The sequence below is a fragment of the Myripristis murdjan genome, chromosome 21 (genome assembly GCF_902150065.1).
Source record: "Myripristis murdjan chromosome 21, fMyrMur1.1, whole genome shotgun sequence".
Lineage (NCBI taxonomy): Eukaryota > Metazoa > Chordata > Actinopteri > Holocentriformes > Holocentridae > Myripristis > Myripristis murdjan.
Genome location: NC_044000.1, coordinates 27920521 through 27940312, shown reverse-complemented (window position 1 = coordinate 27940312; position 19792 = coordinate 27920521). Strand labels below are relative to the sequence as shown.

At 42.3% G+C, this 19792-nt stretch overlaps 1 protein-coding gene across 1 annotated transcript in view; it reads left to right on the top strand.

Annotated features, from left to right (window-relative positions):
* Nucleotides 1–19792, top strand: part of stxbp5l (syntaxin binding protein 5L) — a 240638-nt gene that overhangs the window by 119500 nt on the left and 101346 nt on the right. The window contains exons 6-7 of the mRNA XM_030080730.1: nt 1469–1603; nt 16943–17006. Coding sequence (XP_029936590.1) covers nt 1469–1603; nt 16943–17006 — 199 coding nt within the window. The remainder of the gene's footprint in view (nt 1–1468; nt 1604–16942; nt 17007–19792) is intronic.

Genomic DNA, 19792 nt, shown 5'->3' with positions numbered 1-19792 from the left:
TATCTAATAATCCTGTCTCTCTGTGGGTGGGTGGTGGCGGGGCGGTGGTGATCCTCCCATCCCTACGAGGTAATCAGCATGGACAGGAGTGAATTACTGGGTGTTGATCTTTATTCCCTGGATAAGGTGCTTACAAAGATGACGGATGCTAATTCCACAGGAATGCGCCACACATCTTTGAATTGTTATCATTACATGCCACATGAACACCACGCTCAGCTGCATGGCTATTTATTGATGTGCTAATGATTTTGTAATTGCATATTACAGAGGGTGTATGAAAATGTTGGGCCAATTCAAGCCTGCGGTGTGTGTGATGCACACGACTTCTCACCGCTGTTTCAGAAGCGGTGGATTTCATTGACACGTTTTGAAGGGCAAAGCTCCTTTTCCAGCTCCTATCTCATGGGCCTCCTCTTTATCTCTCTGAAATAAAGTAAAAAGATCCAGGAGAGGCCACATGTTGGCCAAGGGAAGTGCATGGAGGCCGTAGTAACTGGATCGAGGTCCTTTATTTGTCATTATGAGGGGAAACAGAGCTGCACATCGCTGCCCGGTGTTTAATCAAATCTTGTTTCACTATGCTGCCATGCAAAAAAAAAATAAAAAAAAAAATAAATAAAAATAAACTGTGGCCATTACATTATGCAGCAGGAGAGCTATTACCAGAGTGACATACCCCACTGGGCATTGCCCTGGGATTACGGCTCTGATAGTGACATGGCAGGTACACACTCGTAAGTCGGCTATAGCGGAGCCAATCGAGTTTCTCATAAAGCTCTGCTGGCCGTCTCTATCAGCATGGCTGGAAAGCAGCTTTCACCCGGCACCACTCTGACTGCTTTTCCAGAATTTCCCCACTGAATCGCTGCCTACTGGCCTGTGTTCGTTCTGTTGGATTGTGTTGTGTCCATCCATTCATTTTAGCTCGCACCAGTGGATATTTCAGAGATCTGCGCAGCTTTGAGACAGAAAAACTGTAAAATTTCTGTAAAACCCTTCCTGTCTGCAAAGCAATATGGAGGAAAGTCTCAGAGCAAGTTAAGTCAGCCATTTGTCAGTTTTCAATCAGCCCCGCTTATTGTGGTAAACCAATAAGTCCACACCATTAGCCCAGTAATTACCATGATATTATTGTAAAATCTGAAAAACACACGGCTCAGCCAAGAGGAAGATGATCACTGAGCTGCATAGCTGCCAGAATGACACAGTAGTTATGGCTGTATGTCAGGGTTTAGGGTTTATACCCCAGTGTGTGCAGATTGTTTACACACAATGTATGGAAACACACACACACATGCCCACACACACACACACACACACACACACACACACACACACACAGTAATTGAGGCTGCTGGGAGTGTTTGTATACTAACAGCCAGTCTGTTTCCTCCTCTGCTCTCTCTCTCTCTCTCTCTCTCTCTCTCTCTCTCTCTCTCTCTCTCTCCCTCTGTCTCTCCTCCAGGATCACGTTTTGCCACCTTCCCTTTCAGAGTAAGTGGCTGTATGTGGGGACGGAGCGCGGGAACACACACATCGTCAACATCGAGTCCTTCATTTTGTCCGGATATGTCATCATGTGGAACAAGGCCATAGAACTGTGAGTCTCTAATGCTTTTAAACCTGACACTGACACGATGATGGTGATGATGACAATTTACACGATGGTGATGAAGAGCTGTTGATGGATCATACAGGCAACTGAGTGTGGAGCTGACAAAAACGGAAGAAATACTCGATTTTGCATTTTTCTTAAAATCTTGTTTTCTTTAGACAAAGTGAAAAAAGTTACAAACAGAGAATTTCTTCCTTCCTGTTGAAGAACTTCAGTTTAGCTGTTTACATGAATGTGAAACAATGTGATTGGATAAGATGTGTGTTTACGCGCAACCAGGTATTTAAAGGCAGAATGATTTGTTGGTTGCGGTTTGTAAACACAGCATTTCGACAGATAGATAGATAGATAGATAGATTTTATTGTCCTTTTTCAGGATAATTGTTTTCACTTTCCATACAGCCACGAGGATTACACACACAACATTACAAAGGGAACACCGACCTATACCATAAACGCATACCTGCCACCATACATACACATTTCACCACAGTTACAAATTTAAAGTTGGCCCCTCCTCCCTGGAGAAGTTAAACATCGGCAGCGAATCACCGTCACCATCCTAGGGGGGAAAAACATTGTCCTGCCGACACAACAGAAAACAGGCCAACAGGGTCACTCTTCATCCTCCTCCTCTTCCTCAGTGCTCGACAGTGGAAGCCAACCCCAACGAGCTTTCTCCGCTTGGCGTTTCGTCTCGCTAGATTTTTCTCCGTCAGCCGACACCCAGGAGAGCCCGAGCTCAGCAAAACAAGACCACCAGGCAGAGGGCGGATCTCTGCAGACACACACACACACACACACACCAACACACACTTCTAGTGGCTCATAAGTGATGCCTTTAAGCAGAGTGCAGTTTTATTGACATGCGCTGATGGACACACATTGTGTGCTGGGACAATATTTGCATTTCTGCTGTTCGCTGTAATTCAGCAGCAGCCTCAGCAGGGGGCGCTCCTCCCACAAACATTAATCAGCAGAATCCGAGTGCAAAAGGAGCGTTACAGCTTACCAAGAACGGTAATATTGATGCCCGTTCATCCCGCAAAAGCCAGGAGTCAGGCGATGAAAGTCCAAAGCCGAGGGGGGTAAAAGGTGCTGTGAAGGAGTTTCCCAGTCAAGAGCGATCATGTGATTATTAATCGGTATTTATGGATTTTTTTGGCTATAGCTGAACTGAGAAATCAATTTGAAGGCCTCACTTTGAACACCGCTGACCTCTCATAAACATTTTTTTGCCACACCACAGCATCTGTCCATGAATTACACCTCCTTGTTGAAACACGCACATGCAAAAAAAAAAAAAAAAAAAAAAAAAAAAATCACAAGAAGTAAGACGTGATTTCTTCCACTTTACTGCTTGGTGTGTTTGCGTTTATGTATGGATGTGCAGGGATGTATTTAGTTTTATGCGTTTATTGTGATTGTTGTACTGTGTGTGATGATTGATGTACAAACCAAAACCAAAAAAATAAATCATCAACACATTACAGACTCAATGATTAATTGATCGGTTTAAAAAAATACTTGTTGGGATTAACTGTCAATGAAAATGATCATTAGCTGCAGCTCTGTTTTCTCTCTACAGTAATGTATGAGCCGGACAGAGTGTGTCTTGGTCTGGTGTGCTTTCCCCCGACTAGCCTGGCCTCTCTTTGGATATCTCACTTTGGAATAAATCTCTTGAAGTTGAAATTCTGCATTAAATCTGTTGTTAGCTGTCAGAGTTATTTGCATTTCAGTGAGGAGCCCAGCCGGCCTGCTTGGGCTCAGTGGCCCCAGTAGGATCGTTGCCATAACAGATTCTTTTCAAGTGAGCATACTTCGGTTTGGATTAAAACGAATGCATTTGTGGATAGTTGTCATAGAAACAAATCTCTCGAGGGCTTGCCTACGCGCACACACAAGTACTTCACACAAACGTGACTCACGCTCGTCTGGCGGAGGGAAAAAAAATTCAATTCTCCTCCAATACTTTTGTGTGTCTCTGTGCTCCTCTGGAGGGAAAAACACAGAATCCCTTCTCATCCTTATTTATGTTGAGCAGAAAACACGACACTCTGCAGGAAGCCTCTGTAGCTCCGTGTGTTCATGAGGGAGGAGTCGTCGCCCTCCGGTTCAACTTCGCTGCAACTCGAAGTTCAGAAAGGCACCGAGAGCTGACAGGATACGGCGGATCGATCTCAGGATACGCTGAAGCGACATCATCTGGAGGAGTGTTTTATGAACACTGACAGTGATCGTTCAGCCTGATTGCACTCGGCTCTCGGTCGTCGCGACAAACACATCACTCCCCATCTTCTCATTTTCAATCTGCTCATCTGTATGTATGTATGTACTGTAGATTTTCAAAGCGAAAGGAAGATATTGGACATGTGCATCGTTTTCTCATTGCATATATCTATCCTCTCACTTCTGCACATGCGGATATGACTGCATCTTTTCTCTGTCATACCGGTATATGTTGTATTATTTACTTAAATTGTATATATTGACTATAATCAGCTTGTTCAAAACTTTTGCAGCTTATACCACTGCTGCAGGAATCCAGATGACCGTTTACACATGTTCTCTCATACATTTTATTTAATATATCAGGATGTTGGAACAGTCACTAAATTAATGTCCATACAATCAGCAATTGCTGTATTTCCTACATATTGTATTCCTATCATATTATTTTTTGATGTATCATATTACCTGTTGCAGCAACATCCCAATTTCCCCAACAGAGATCATTAACTTTTCATCAAACGCGATGCAATTTTGCTCACGGGCCGAAAACTCAACTTTTAAAGAAATACCTCACATCACCCTCACTCCGCTTAATGATTTCTTGTCTCTGCTTGGGCCCTTAAATCTCTATTTGCTCTCTCTCTCTCTCCCTCTCTCTCTCTCTCTCTCTATAGCTGTATTTCTTGTCCATGCTTTTATATCATTCAGTATGAGCCAATACAGCCGGAAAGCAAAGACCTCGACCTTTGCACCAATCAATTTTGGCTGCTTGTAATTTTTTTTTTTTTTTTGTGGTCTAGAAATTGAAGCTTATTCTATTTCTGCAAAACAGTCTAAATCACTGTGCATGAAAACACTGCAATCAATAGCTACACAGTTTTGATATATGCAGGGTGTGTGCCAGTTTCAGACGGAAACCAAAAAAAAAAAAAAAAAAGACATTTTAATGCCATATGGGACTGAATTTAAAGCTGGATTTTTTTTTTTTATATACCTCCCAGTACTAAATAGTGAAGCCGGGTGGTTAGAGACACTCTCCATTGACCGACAAAGAAGTTTTGACCAGGTAGGAAGAACATGAGCTGAGTGCCACAAGCTAGTGAACAAGCAATTTAACAATTACCAGAAACAGGGAAATAGGGGAAGTTGAGGAATCCCAGCTTTGACAGCAATTTAAACCCTAAAATGAAGAAACAATTCTGGTAAAATTGGTCTTATTCTGACTGAAAATAGCTTGTAAATGGCTGGAAACTCTCAATGGGCAGTATAATGAAAAATGCCCACAGGTTATTTGTACAGACCTGCAGTGTTTAGTGAAAAAAACAGGGCACATATTGTACCACTAAATCCTGTTTTAATGTAGAGACTTACATGCACTGCAGAGGATCCTGTCAATGCAGGGTGAAATTAATAAGACGTCCAGTGACTGTAATTGATGAAGACATGTTAAATGACTCAATGTGAGACTTTTCAGACTTTTTAAAAGCGTGCAGTATACGTTGAAAAAAAGGGGTCCCCGCTGCCGGCTTTGTGGTTAAGAACAATCGAGGAAACTTGTGCCGGTCGCTCCGGAACAGCCACAGTGATTGGCAGACAGAGTCCTCCCACACACACACACACACACACACATATCAGTGTTGAGACTGCTCAGTCTAGTAGGGCTGTCACGAGGCAACAAGGCGGCTCAGTGTGAGAGTGACTTGTGAGTGACACTCGGCAGGGGGCTTGTCAGGGTAACAGTGGAGGGACGGCGTGTAGGAGGGCGACTCTCAGCCTCACTTTAAAAGTCTTCAGTGTACAACACCCGCCGAGTAGACCGTCAATACCTGATAATCAAACGATAAACACGAGCAGGCCGGAGTAATGACTGACGTGCAATAACGCCTCATAACGATGAGGCAGGATGGAGACGTGAGACACACTGCAAAAAAATAAATTTAATTATGGATTTTTTATGGATTTTAAAATAAAACTAAATGAATGAATAGCCATTTATTCTTTTATCAAGTCTTAAAACTCTTTTTTAATTCAGGAACCAAGGTTATTACAGCTTTGCATTTTTCATTAGTTTTTTTTTTGTTTGTTTGTTTTTTGTTTTGAAGTTTTGTTTCAGTTTTGTTTCAATTCATTTTGAAAGCAGGTTTACTAGTTTAGTTTTTATTTTTTGAAAATGCTCAGTTTTAGTTTTGTTTTCATTAGTTTCAGTGTTAGTTTTAGTCTTTTTTGTAATAAGTTGTATTTGTCAGAGGTGCAATTCAAAAAGGTCAAAAAGTATTGTGTAATAAAAATTCAACAAAACATCAGTTTTGTTAACACACAATATAGTTTCAGTTAGATATCATTTTTTGTAAAGCCTCTTTTTTATTTTTTATTTCAATTACCAATTCTTTTTCACATCTAGTTTTCATTATGTCGTTAGTTTTCATTGACCATAATAACCTTGACAAGAATAATCCATTTGTGGCTCAAATTTTCCTGAATCAAGGAAATGATCAGTGATCCACCACATTTTAAGAAAATGTCGTTAAGGAAACTTATGGAGACGCTGACGTGTGTTGACATGGACTCTAAGAATTCACTCATTAGAAATAAAATGAAGAAATAAATGGCATACGTGAGCTGAAATCAGTGTTTGCAGGTGCGTCCCTCCATCAGACACAGTTTGTAGGCCGTAATGTGACGGGTCCACACCGTCTGTACATCTACAGCACATCTGCACCAACAAATTAACATTAGCCTCTGCCATATTTTTTTCATGTGAGTGAGAATATCAGCCTGAGGCAATAACACTTCATTTGAGGTTGGGTGGTTTTTTTCTTCATCCCACCCAACATCAAATGAACATGATGCTGATCAGAAAAATGAATTTGCCTTTCCACAGATCTCCACATGACCCCAAGTGCTGACAGAAATGAAATGTATGCGCTTCATAAATATTGCTTTTTCTCCCAGTGGATGCTGACTGTAATAGGCACCTTGATTTTTTCTCCAGGGTGTCGTCCAATCAGCTCTTCTCCTCCCCTCTCTTCTCCTCCCCTCTCTGCAGTCATAGCCTCTGAATTCCCCTCAACAGCTCCTGAACTGTGCTACCCATAATGCTCTTGTCTGGGTCTCTTGTCCTCCCCGGGCCGAGCGAGGCCTCCAGATTTAGCGCCTGTGCAATAAAACAATAAGAAGCAAGTGTTTGCTTTCAAATCAAATCAGAGTTAGAAGAGAGAGGGTTAGAAACAGAAGGCTGATGAGATCAGTTCATTACCATCACAGCAGCTCATACCTCATCGTCTGCCACCTTTGATTCTTTAACAAAAAAAAAAAAAGAAAATAAGTAAAAACTTAGATTTCTCTGAACGTCTGATGGAAGAGGACCACACAAATCTGTCAGCTAGAACAACGGTGACTCAACATTCAGTCTTTTCGATGTTTACCTGTGCTGTTCATTTGCATCATTTAACCCCCTTCCTCCCTGAATGCCACCACTGTACCTTTCTGAACAGGTGCATAATGCTCCGTGCACTTTGCCTAATTATTCTCTATTTCCTCATTAAGCCCTGGTTTATAAGGCTAATGTCATCTCAGTCTGTCTTGGCTGCTTCTGTGGATCAGCTCAGAGACAGAGAGCAGGAGGGCAGTGGCACCTCCCAGTCAACAGAAAGGTATTCTGCAGTCATAGCACTCACTTTTCACAGGGATTTGAACTGGCAACCCTTTGGTGACAGCCCTGCCTCACTAAACTCTTGGTATTGGGCATTAGCATTATCACTCTTTCTTCATCTGGTAGTGTTAAAAAGTTATCACATCTCTCAGTCTGCTGACAGCAGAATCAGGCAAATAAACAAAATACTGAATAGAATCCAACTCGCATTTCTGTGTACAACTTCGATTTCCTTTGTGAAGTTTCCAACTTGTCCTGGACTAACTTCCAGTAAAGCATCATTGTCTTTGATGGACTGGACTTTCTTCATTCGTTTTTCTGTCTGATATACCTGTTGTGTCACTGACTGTGTATTCATGAGCCCTAGTATCCTGGTTATGATCGGGGTTTTTGAAGTATCCTGTCTTGAGTTTGCTCGAGGACTCTGAAAGAAACCAGGATGCTGTTCTATGTTTACATGTTATCTTGGTTTCAGACTGCGGTGGCAGTGATGGCACGACCGCGGGTCAAAGAGTTTAATATTTCCTGTCGCTCTCTTCCCCCATGGCTGGCAATAAGGTGAATGAGCCAAAGCAATGTTGGCATGTAATGGCGCTAAGCCCCATCGTAAGCCACATTCATGCAGTGATCAGCAACCAGGATACTAGTATTTACCGTTTATGCAGGGATATAAATAACCAGATGTCTCTTTGTTCTATGTAATCCATGTCCCGGATTTGATCAAAACCAGGAAACTCAAGTCCATGTAAACACAGTCATTGTTGCTGATGCGGCTTGCATTTAATGCTCGCTTGCATTTTTGTTTAATGGCAGTTCAACTCTTGTAAACTATAGGTGGTGATGAAATTAACCCACCCTCTGGCCCTTAATGTCACTTGCTCCTTGGTTCCAGCCTGGTAGTTTGTTTTGTGTGTATGTGTGTGTGTGTGTGTGTGTGTGTGTGTGTGTGTCAGTAAAATGCATCCTTTAGCTGATTTCCCCGGCTGGCCACGAGGGTTTTGACTGTGGAAACACTCAGAAAGGTTCACAATTTGGCACCAACTCAGGCCCCGGTGGAAAAGTGGTGTGTGTGTGTGTGTGTGTATACCTGTGCCTCAGTGCCTGTGTGTGTGAGTGCATGTGAGTGAGTGAGTTTTTGTGTGTGTGTGTGTGTGTGTGTGTGTGTTCAAGGCCCATTGGGAGGCAGGGTGAATAACCATGTTAGTGCTCGGCTTGGCTCCGGGCAGCTGTTAGGAATTAGTTTGTTTCCATAGCATCTCTGAGAGAGGAGAGCCAGACAGACAGAAAAAAACAACAACAACAACAGAGGAAGAGAGAGGAGGGTGGCAATGTTCTGTAAGACTAGAAAATATTTACAATAATGTCAGCCCATTTGTGCCGTACCCCTTATTTCACCGAGCCCACCAGTGTTATTTTCTCTAGTTTCATATGTGACTGATTCTATTTCAATCACACTCATGAGTTCAGTGTATGCGCTATAGGGTCTGACTCACTGTTGGATTTATTGGTCTGGTAGGTGCAGTAAATCCATCCTTACATATGTTTGTCATGGAGCAACACAAACGCCCAACAACTGGCTAATATCTTTAAGTAATTTTCTCCTCTGGACGTCTTGTGAGCGCATCGCGCTGCTAATCCTGCATTAAAGGTTTGTGATTCAGCACGTCTCTCACAGACGAGGCCTCCGAAATCCTCCTTTAATAATTGATATTCCGTTACAGATGAGCTCTGGAGAGAGATGAAAAGTGGAGAGTGCGTCTGAAGCTCTGTAGTGACAGTGTGTTTGTTCTTCTATGGTGGGAGGACATGAATGCAAAGTAATCCTTTGTTAACGCACAAAAAAATAAATAAAATAACTCTCATTATCTAGTTCTGGCAACACAAAGACAAAACTAGTGAAGAAATCAGAGGAAAGAGGATTTCACTTGAGCTTATTTGACTGAAATGCTCGGCTTTGTTCCTACGCGGGGGAAGGACCACAGGTAGGCTATCGGCCGAGTCAGCGGACGCTCAGCAGAGGAAGGCTTCGCATGAATGTAGGTCACCGGCTTACGGCTCAGACGCTGAAACCGGAGTGTGTGTGTTCAGGCCCGCAGCCTCAGCTCGGCCTGCTGACTGATTGATTGGCTTTCTGGTAGAGTGGCCACCAAAATGACGAGTCCGCGGCAGAAAGTCCGCAGCAAAGACCTTTGATAAGGACGAAGGCCGGTCTCAGGTGACAGAGGAAACACCGAACACAGAAAACAGTCATTCTGTTGTCTCAGAATGGGATAACGTACAGCCAAACAGTCATTATCACTAAATAAACCCCTTTAGCCGCTTGTTATCCCTCTTCTTACATGGCTGCTTGTAAAACACAGTCATCTTCAAAGTTTCTAAAAGAAAAATTAATGAATTTCTTACAAATATTATCCTGGTTTTCTGTCCCAGATTGTTTCTTGTTGTTGCATATCTGACATTTTGTAGGTTAGTATTTCTGTTTCATATGTAGAGTTATTTTACATATCTGCTGATCATTACATTTGGTTCGTTTTTATCTTTTGTGTTGTTAATACAGTGTAATTTTAATTATTGCTTGTTTTTATTTTTGCTGTTTTTGCATGGACCCTAAGAGGATTAGCGACCACTTGGTGGAAGCTAATAGGGATCAGAATAAACAATAAAGAATACACAAAATATTGATTAATTTTTAAATGATTTTGTGAACCTTTACAACTCCACTAAAACAAATTATCCATATAGATTCTGGACGTCCAGACATTTAACATGTCAGCCAACATACTGCGTTTTTCCTGTTTGTGGTTTTCTTCTGGTTCTCTTTTGTGTTTTGGTGATGGTTCAGCCAAACATCAGTCAACTGTCTCATGTTCCCCTGATAAACTGATAAAAGTGATGCCCAGGTTGAAACGACATTGCAGCTCCGTAACTAGATAAATGAAAATAGTAAATAGCCTGGGCGATAAATCAAACTTGTATGAATCCACCATCCATGGTCATTACTCAGAAACGTCTGACTGCAAAATGTCCAATCAGAATTGAATATTCCACAAAGCTGTGAAATACCTGAAAAATGATCAACAAGTTAATTTGTTGATTAATTTGTGGACTGGGAACACAGTTTCATCTTTCTGGTCACCAAAAGTGAAGATCTGGTCAGACAGCTGTCACTGGTCTGTTGTAAATATATTTGATTTGCATGCTAGCTGCTGTATTTGGTTAAAGTTGGAGATGTTGTATTCTCACTCTAAATTTTATGTCTCCTGTGTCCCTGTTTTTATGTATTATGACCGTTGTCTCCCCTTTTGTATATTTTAATGGTTCTTTAACATCATGCCGGAGGACTGCGGTTGTAAACGAGCCTCTGGCTAACACTGGCACATTTACAGCAATGTTAATTAATGTGCACTGTCCTCTCTAAATAAATAAAGTTAGCATTACCTGTAGCTTGTATGTAGATTAACATCAGCTGCTTTGCTAAATTGGCCCCTAGGTCACTTAAATAGCTACCAAAAAACAAACAAACAAACAAAAAAAAAAAAAAAAAAACGCTCATTATTTTGGATAACTGAGTGAGTCTTCTCGATTTCTGAAGTTGATGCTGCTTCTGATTAAAGTTGCGAGAAATCAGAATCAGTTCCTCAACTCATAAACATTAACTAGTGAGTCTCAAATGGGAGTACATGTGTACCCCTAGTGGTATGTTGGAGTACTGCAGGTGGGTATGTGAGATTTTATTAAATGTTAATTTTAAAAATATCAGTCATGCACAGTTCCTAAAAATAATTAGCCTATGCTATTATAAGTTCAATAAAAATATATATATATATATATATATATATATTTGAGTTTGATAAACCACATTTTATATTCACGTCTCCCTCCGATTTTCCTGAAGGTGTCAAAAGTGTGTTTGTTGTTTAAATCTGCCACCATGGTCGCCGAATGAGGACATTTGTTCACTATGACTGGGAAGTCGAGATGAAAATCAAGCAAAATGGATTTGTGGTTGAAACGTAGCAACGATGCAGCTGAAAACAAGGAGAAAGAAGAGAAAAAGAAGCAAAAACAAAGCCAAAAAAAATATTATCAGTGTCAAGTTGATGTTTCAGGCACCGATGGCGCTGTGTTGGACCTTTTCATATAGTTTTGTACCTCTTTCTACAGCCTTTTTGACTTTTTTTCTTGCACTGGTCAGGGGTATTTAGCTGAAGAAACATTTCAAAGGGGCTGCATTATTGAGAAAAGTTTGAGCACCACTGTGTTACACCACCAGAGCTTAAATTTCACATCGCTCTGTGTGCTGCACCCACAGGTGAGGCCGTGATTGAGCTTTAATTTATGTGCACAAATAAAAACTTAGGGCTCTAGTTTCGCAGACCAGGCGAGGCGGGGGCGTAGCGCAGATGCGCTTCGCCAACTGGGTGTGGCCAGGCGGATTTTCCAAGTTTGGCACGCCGTTCTCGGTGGCGCAAGTACTCCGCCGTCCCTCCTACCGGCGCAAGGGAGGAGAGAAGGCGTGGAGTGGGTTTGACACAGCCGATTCACATGTAACCAATCAAATGAGCCCCTGTCCTTGCCTTTAAAATGCGCTGCGCGAAGGCGTAATGAAAGTTTACACAGCTGACATGGAGGTCTACTGCCGCAGGCGGAGCGGAGCTCAGGAGACAGGCGCGGAGCGGAGACCGGCGAGCAGTGCGGACACGTCACCAAAACCTCACAGGCAGGCTTCCGGAATGTCAGGCACATGAACGATGCAATAAATACCGAAAAAAACACTATTCAATGCTACGATCACAATCAGCACATACATATATCTCCATATCAACTGTCCCGTCACAGCTGATGTCAGATCAAAAGAGATTGGCACCGTTTGTGCTGATTGTGAGGTTTTGGTGATGTGCGCCAGCCAGCCAAACTTCCACTGCGCCGGCTACGCTCCGCCTTGCGCTGAAAGTAGACGTGGTTTCAGATGGCGAGCTTTTGGCGCACCTCGGCGCAGCCTTTTGGCACGAAACTGTCACTGCGCCAAGCCGAATCTGTCGGCACCTCCCCCCGCTGCGCCGCCACTCCCATCTCGGCGAACCTCCGCCTGCGAAACTTGGACACTGTCCGCCTCTGCCGTTTCGCCGGTCGAAACTAGCTCTGCGCGGGGTTCGCCTCACTGCGCCACCCCGCGCTGCGCCGGGAAACTAGAGCCCTTAGTGGTTGAAAAAGTGGAATGGACAGATCTCAAGGCAAACGGTGTTGAGGAACCAGTACCACTAAATGGAGATCAAAGCACCAAAGACAAGACAGAGAAGTAACGTACACTGAGACAAATCTTATCAGAAAACACATTTTTCACGTGTCCTGCTGGAGGGATCGAGGCTGTTTCAGGTCCCCCGTTTGTTCCTGGTTATATTTAGCTGTTATTTGACACAGGCTGCGGATAGATTCATGCCACAAAGCCTCTACTGAGTCCTTTTTCTTTAGCGTGCATTCACAAGGTAACACACACACACACACACACACACACACACACACACACAAATGTCCTCATTTTCACTCAGATGCATCACGTGTCCTCACTTCCCTCTTCCGCTCATCTCTGCACATCGCTGTCTCCCTCCTGCCCTCCTTCCCTCCTTCTCACCTGCCATGTTGGTTATTTACTATCCGCTGTACCCTATGGGTGACTGGTTGCCATGGCGCCCCTGCACCTGCTGGAGCACAAGATGTCTGTGTGTGTGTGTGTGTGTGTGTGTGTGTGTGATCGCAGCTTATTAATGTGAATATGACATGCATTTTGCACATCTTAACCAACTGATGCAAAACAAAGATGGCTTCTTATTGTTGCATACAGATGATAATTTATTTAAAAGTATTGATTTGTTTGTTTTGCACATTTTTCAATCATTTTTTCTTTGTCTCAGTATGTAGCAAAAGTATCTGTCTGTCTGTATGTATATGTGTGTTTTTGTTTTTGTATGTTTCCATATTCCATTCACATTCTTTATATAGTATATAAATGTATATGCACCAACATCGCAGTGTGTGCACGTGCAGTATCCACACTGCAGGACGTGCAACGTCACCGAAGGCAAATGAACTCGAACACGTGATGCCACGGCGTTCTTGCTGCTCGATACAACAGGAAGACTCACTTTTTTATGACTGATCTTCAAGAAAAGAGCATCTGATTGAACATCAGTCAGTGTGATTTCAGGGTCTTGCGTACACAGAGTTTGTTGCTGGGTCAGGCGGGCTCTGCGTGTGCGGGGATCGATTCGTCACGTGTGCTGGTGACGGACGGCGTGCACCAGATCGGCACCTGAAAACAACCAAAAACAGACACACAACCTGAAAACGTGCGTGGCATAAACTGATCAAGAGTGAGTGTGTTCACTGCGTTTCACCTGCCTGTAAACACAAGACAAAGCTGCTCACAGATACATACACACATACAGACTGCAATAATAATAATAATAATAATAATAATAATTACGCCACCTGGATGCTAGAGGCAGGTGCTCTGTTCTGATGGTTAAAAGTTAAAACATTAATATGTTAACCCTAACCCTAATATGTAATATGGCTCATCCGTGTCCTAATGTAAGAAACTCTAAACACACACACACACACACACACACACACACACACATACAAAACGTGCAGGATCCAGATCAGTCTGTACTGACATCTTGCCTGCTTGTTTTTGCCGTGTGCACATGATGTGTTAATCTGCTGCCACAGGGATTAAACACACGTCTGAACATCGTTAGAAATGGTAGATTACACGTAGCCTAAAAAACATAAGTGCCACACATGTCCATGCTTTGTTAGAAGAGACACCCAAATGATAAAAATTAGGATTGTTAATTGTGTGTCTGAATCACACTGCATGTATCCAGAGACATTTCCTGTACTCTTTTTTCATCTCAGGAGGAGTTTCTCCCCACATTCAGACACTGAATCCAAGCAACTCATATATTAAAGATTATCAATTATGTCGGACAAGGCTATTAAATAAGGTAATTAATTCATATTTGGCTTGACATTACACATGGGTGGTGTTAATATGAACCCTATTAGTTTCAAGACTTTTTTTTTTTTTTTTTACTCATTAGTAGGCAAATTTATGCAGCAAGGTGCTACAAAATTAAGTTCGATCATCTCCTCTATGGGGGAACGTCTGTTGGAAGCTTTTATTATGTGTTGTGTACATTGCTCTTGATTTATTGTGAAAATTATATACCATCGTGACTAAAAATACATAAAAATATCCATACAAAGTCATTTACTTTAGAGTTTTTTTCTTAAACAAGTGGAATTAAGTGAGATCATTTCATTTATTTACAAGGTTGAGCAGGTTTCAAATTTTGAGGAGTTTAAAATGCTTATAAATAAACCATTCCACAAAAATTTTAGTAATTTTGTTGTTTCTTCCCTAGCATGAAATTAAAGTGAAGAGACGCTGAGGGGAACACATTTTTCATGCATAGCAAATGTTGCCAAATATTTGGCTAGCACCGGTGATATTTCTTTAGTGGAGCTTGTGTGTCTGTGCAGCAGCTCCGTATTCAGCTTCTGTTTTCAAGGTTAATCAGAGAAAAGATAAACAAACATGAAGTGTCACAGTACGGCTGCAGCCGCATAATGCAATGTTTGCATTAGATCAAGGACTCTACAGTTTATCTGGTTACACTTGAACATTAAATTACTCCTGTGTGTGTGTATAAGCCCAAAGTGTGATTTGTTTCCATATAATTGGATCTTATATATGCTACATGCTATATGCTTATATATATGCCAAACTGAAACTAATTTGGCCAGACTAGTAGTCACCCCCCGCTGTTGTAGATTTACTGTGTTCCTTATAGAAACTGGCCAATAGTACTTATTAATACCAGTTGATGATGGAATGGCAGGACCAGTTTCCTAGTCATTTTGTTGTGGTATGTTGGACTGGGGGAGAGAGAGCGTTCCCCTTTCTGCCATCCTTTCAAACATAGTTATGCACAAAACAAGTTTGAATTCCATTTCCGTCTAAATCAGCCTCTGCACTTCTCTAGTTGTTTATATGCGCTCTCTGATTTGCTTTGTGTGTCTTTCAAAGCCTGTCTGCGCTCCGTGAGGCAGCGGAGACCTTGGAAAGAAAACTTTCTGAGAAGTCGGCAACTCTGCAGTCCACTTTGTCTGCACACAGTCTGCGCAAAGCTTTCCTCGACAAAAGCAAACAGCCTTCGACATAATGGCGAGGCTCTGTCTATTAAACGACAGCCCTATTTGACTGGAAATTGAAAAGTCGCTAACTGAAAAGAAAAGTAGACGTTTCTTTTCCCCTGCGACGATCTCGACAAGATACACGCTAAGTGCTGTCAGAGGCAGAGATGTCAGATTATATTACACTCTTCTGTGACTGCAATGTGAAACACTGGCTTTGTTGATATGCAGCAAAAGGTCAGGGGGACATAAACGCACGTGTGTTTTTTTCTGCTTTTGTGTGAGCATGAGCAAGTGTGCTGCATGTACATTTGTTCTGGATGACTGCTGTGGCAAGATTAGCTTTTGCCATTCACCCATAATGGCACTTCACTGGCAGTAATGGCTTGTCGTGTATTCTGGATGGTTTGTTCACAACGTGGCTTATTACCACTGCAGCTTCACAATAAGAAAATACCGAGAGCTTGCTGTGGTTTTATGTTTTTATCACCTTGCAGCAGCAGCCTCTCTCTACCAACTGAGGTTTGTATTTAAAAAAAAAAAAAAAAAAAAGTGCAATTTGGTGGAAGATTGAAAGCAGCCATTGGATTTGTTCAAAGACACAGTTGGCTCAGGCTGGTGCGATGTAGTGCCATGCTGGAGGACCACCTCACAAACTCAATCATGCAGTCCCTCTTTTCTCTTTCCTGCTTTTCCTGTATCCAGCTGCTGCCTCCTACTGAAAGCAACCAAAACACACACACACACACACACACACACACACACAAGCAAACCAAGGACGAGAAGTGAATTTCACATGCAATCTTAATAGCAAATTTATTTACAACTGAAAAATTCTATCTGTCCGGGTGATTTCCAATGCAGTTTCACTTATGAAAACAAAAAAATTAACACAAAAAAAAAAACTGTAAATATACAGTGTATGTGTGTATTTTGCAGATTACTCCACTAGTGTCAAGAAGAAGATGCTTGATTTGAAAAAAAAAATCCTGAAACAAGTTTTAAGATTTTAGAGCCTAAAATGCCGGGTTAAATGGATTGTCAAAATGCAGCTGAAATTGCAGTGAAAAGAGAATTCTTCTCATTGCTCGGCACTGAATAATGAATACGATCAGTGTTTCCTGACACTCTAAGGGACGTATTATAATATTGTCACAGTGCATTTACCTTGCTGTCTCTCTCTTCCTCTCTTGTCTTCCTCCTCCTCCTCCTCCTCCTCTTCCTCCTCATCACAGATCGACTAAAACTCATCCAGGACCCGTGGTTCATCTGAGCGACAGCCCGAAGGACGAAGGCAAGGTGAGTAGGCATATCAAAGAAATAGCAGCAACTCTTCCTCCACCTCCTTCTCCTCTTCCTCCCCTTCCTCCTCCTCTTCCTCCCCTTCCTCCTCCTCTTCCTAGTCTCACCCAGCGCAAACTCAAAAGGTGAACATCCTCTCTCTCACTCTGCAACATAGAGCCTGTCTGACTTTCTCTGTCTGATTTTCTCTTTCTTTTTTCTACCTCTTTCAAAATCTCTTTCTCCTCTTTGTGCACTTTTAACTTTTTTCCTGTCTCTCTAAATCTCCCATTTTTCCCTTTCTTCCTTGCTGCAACTAAATCTCTTTCTGTCCCTCTCTCTTTTCTTCCTTTCTCAGTTTCCAGCTTTAAAGCTGCCTCTCTCCTCTTTACTGCAGTGCTCTCACAGGTCATGCAACTTTTGGAAAAATCATGAGATTTTCAGAAGCCTACTCTAGACACGGAAGCCAGGGGATTTAATAATTTCTCAGGTTTTGTCACCCTCAAGTACCAAAAAAATCAACTAGGGATTCACCAGAAGTTTATATTAATTTTCTGTTCTGTTCACTGTCCTGAAAATGACACACTTTGGGCCCTATCTTGTGCCACCTGCTACCCACTGCCACGACCCGCTACCCGCAAATTGCGGATTTAGGAACTTCCGCTATCCCTAAACGGTATCTTGCGCCACACGCCACCCGCTATCCGTTATGCCGACTGCATCATTTGCGCCTGGAGGTGCGTCGTGGGCGTGTTTCATGCGCTATCCCTAAAGTTGCTATCTTGCGCACACACTTTAGGGATAGCGGATAGCGGGTGGTCCGGACCACCCGCTATCCGCTATCCCTAAAGTTTGGGCTGTTAGGAGAGCGCGCCCAGGCGGCTTCAATGCGCGCCCCGACGGAGCCTCACCACGCACACGGTCGGACTGATACCGGGACGCCGCCAGAATGGACTGAGTATATTACTCATATAGACTGTTTAGAGGAAAGACTGTTTTAATTGGACACTTACGCCAGCACGTTTTATTGTTTTATCATAAGCCAGCAGCTGTGCTATATTTTTATTTTTAATATTTTATTTGCCAAATCTACCTTGTCAATAAATTAGTTTACACATAGTTCCACCTCTGCCTCTTGTGTGTGTGTGGTGTGACCTGGGGATTTTACTCAATCAGTACAACCTTGTGACACGTCCACTTGGACACATGTGGCTCCACCTCCCGAATTAACTCGCCTATAATATAATATATAATATGTATATAGCCAACTTGCTTTAGCCTCAGTAGAAGCCCTGAGAAAATCTACCTCCCTCTCTTCATCGCGGGTTTAGGATTTAGGATTTAGGATAGCGCATCCTGCCCTTAAAGGCAATGGCACCTGGCACACTGATTGGTTTAACTGGCGTAACGCCCAAAACACACCTATGCATAATATAGCGGGTAGCGGAGGTGTTTTGCGGATAGCGGGAGGTGCACAAGATAGCAACTTTTACGGGGGAACGCCTCTTCCTAAATCCTAAATCCGCAAATAGTGGGTTTAGGGAGTCTGGCGCAAGATAGGGCCCTGAATGTATAGTTGTGTCACACAGAATAAAACAGAATGACAATCTTTAAGGTTTCTTTCTCATCTGAAATGTGTTTCAGATGAGAAAGTGGGGGGCCTCTTGATTTCCCGAAGCTTAATAAATACCAAACATAGTAAAACAAAACTGCTCTGCTAGCTCAATCATGTTGTAACTAGAATATCTGCTGGAAAAAAATGTTTTTTTCATGGACTGATAGTTATACTTCTGCTGACTTCTCAGTCATTTTTAATGACTGAGAAGTCATTAACAACGTTTGACAACGACTCAGCAGCACAGCTGATCTGTATCTACAACCAACTCATATTAACAGTTATATTTAAATACAGGCTACTGCTTTCCAGTGTCGGCGCCACAACAAACATCTGTCTTTTCATAAACTCACCGGCAGATGTTTTATTTCAGCTGGGGGTGTGTCCCTCCAATTTAACGTCAGCTCCGATTAATGTGGCTAAGCAGCAAAAGTAAGGACAGTAAGCAGTCACATTAAGGCTGAACAGAGTTATAGAATCACCTTTTCAGGCTGTTATCAATTTACCTCTGAAATAAAGACGACAACTTTCACAGATGTGTTGATTTATTAAATGTTCATTTCAATGTACAGATGCAAACACATTGACAAATTAATTAAATCAATGGCCCAGGAAACTCATAAAGACTGAACAAATTAATAACAATTAATAGGCTAATTAATAACTGATAACAAACAAGAACAGAGTTACAGCCGCACCTCTCCATGGGAAATCTGACAGGTACTGTCCATGGTGCTGAATCTGCCTCAGCAGGTATTGTCCGTGGTGCTGAATCTGCCTCAGCAGGTACTGTCCGTGGTGCTGAATCTGCCTCAGCAGGTACTGTCCGTGGTGCTGAATCTGCCTCAGCAGGTACTGTCCGTGGTGCTGAATCTGCTAAGGCATTTCATTCTCTTCATTATAGAAATTAAAGCTCCATAAAATTCACGGAGGATCTTGTTTAGCTCTTCTTTCCTTACAGGTGAGAAATCAGCTGTTTGCCTGGTGTTTGTCAGGTAGTCTTGTAGACATTTGACGGCCCAAGACGTTGACCGGGCCATACCGGCTTCATTTCCTGACCTCTCCAGCTGATCCAGCTCTTCACTCGTCACTCTCGCATATCTCTCCTTTTTCTCTTCTGTCTTGTCTTCCTCGTTCATCCATTTATCCAAACTTAGGTCGCCAAAGAAATCAAAATTGACAACCAATC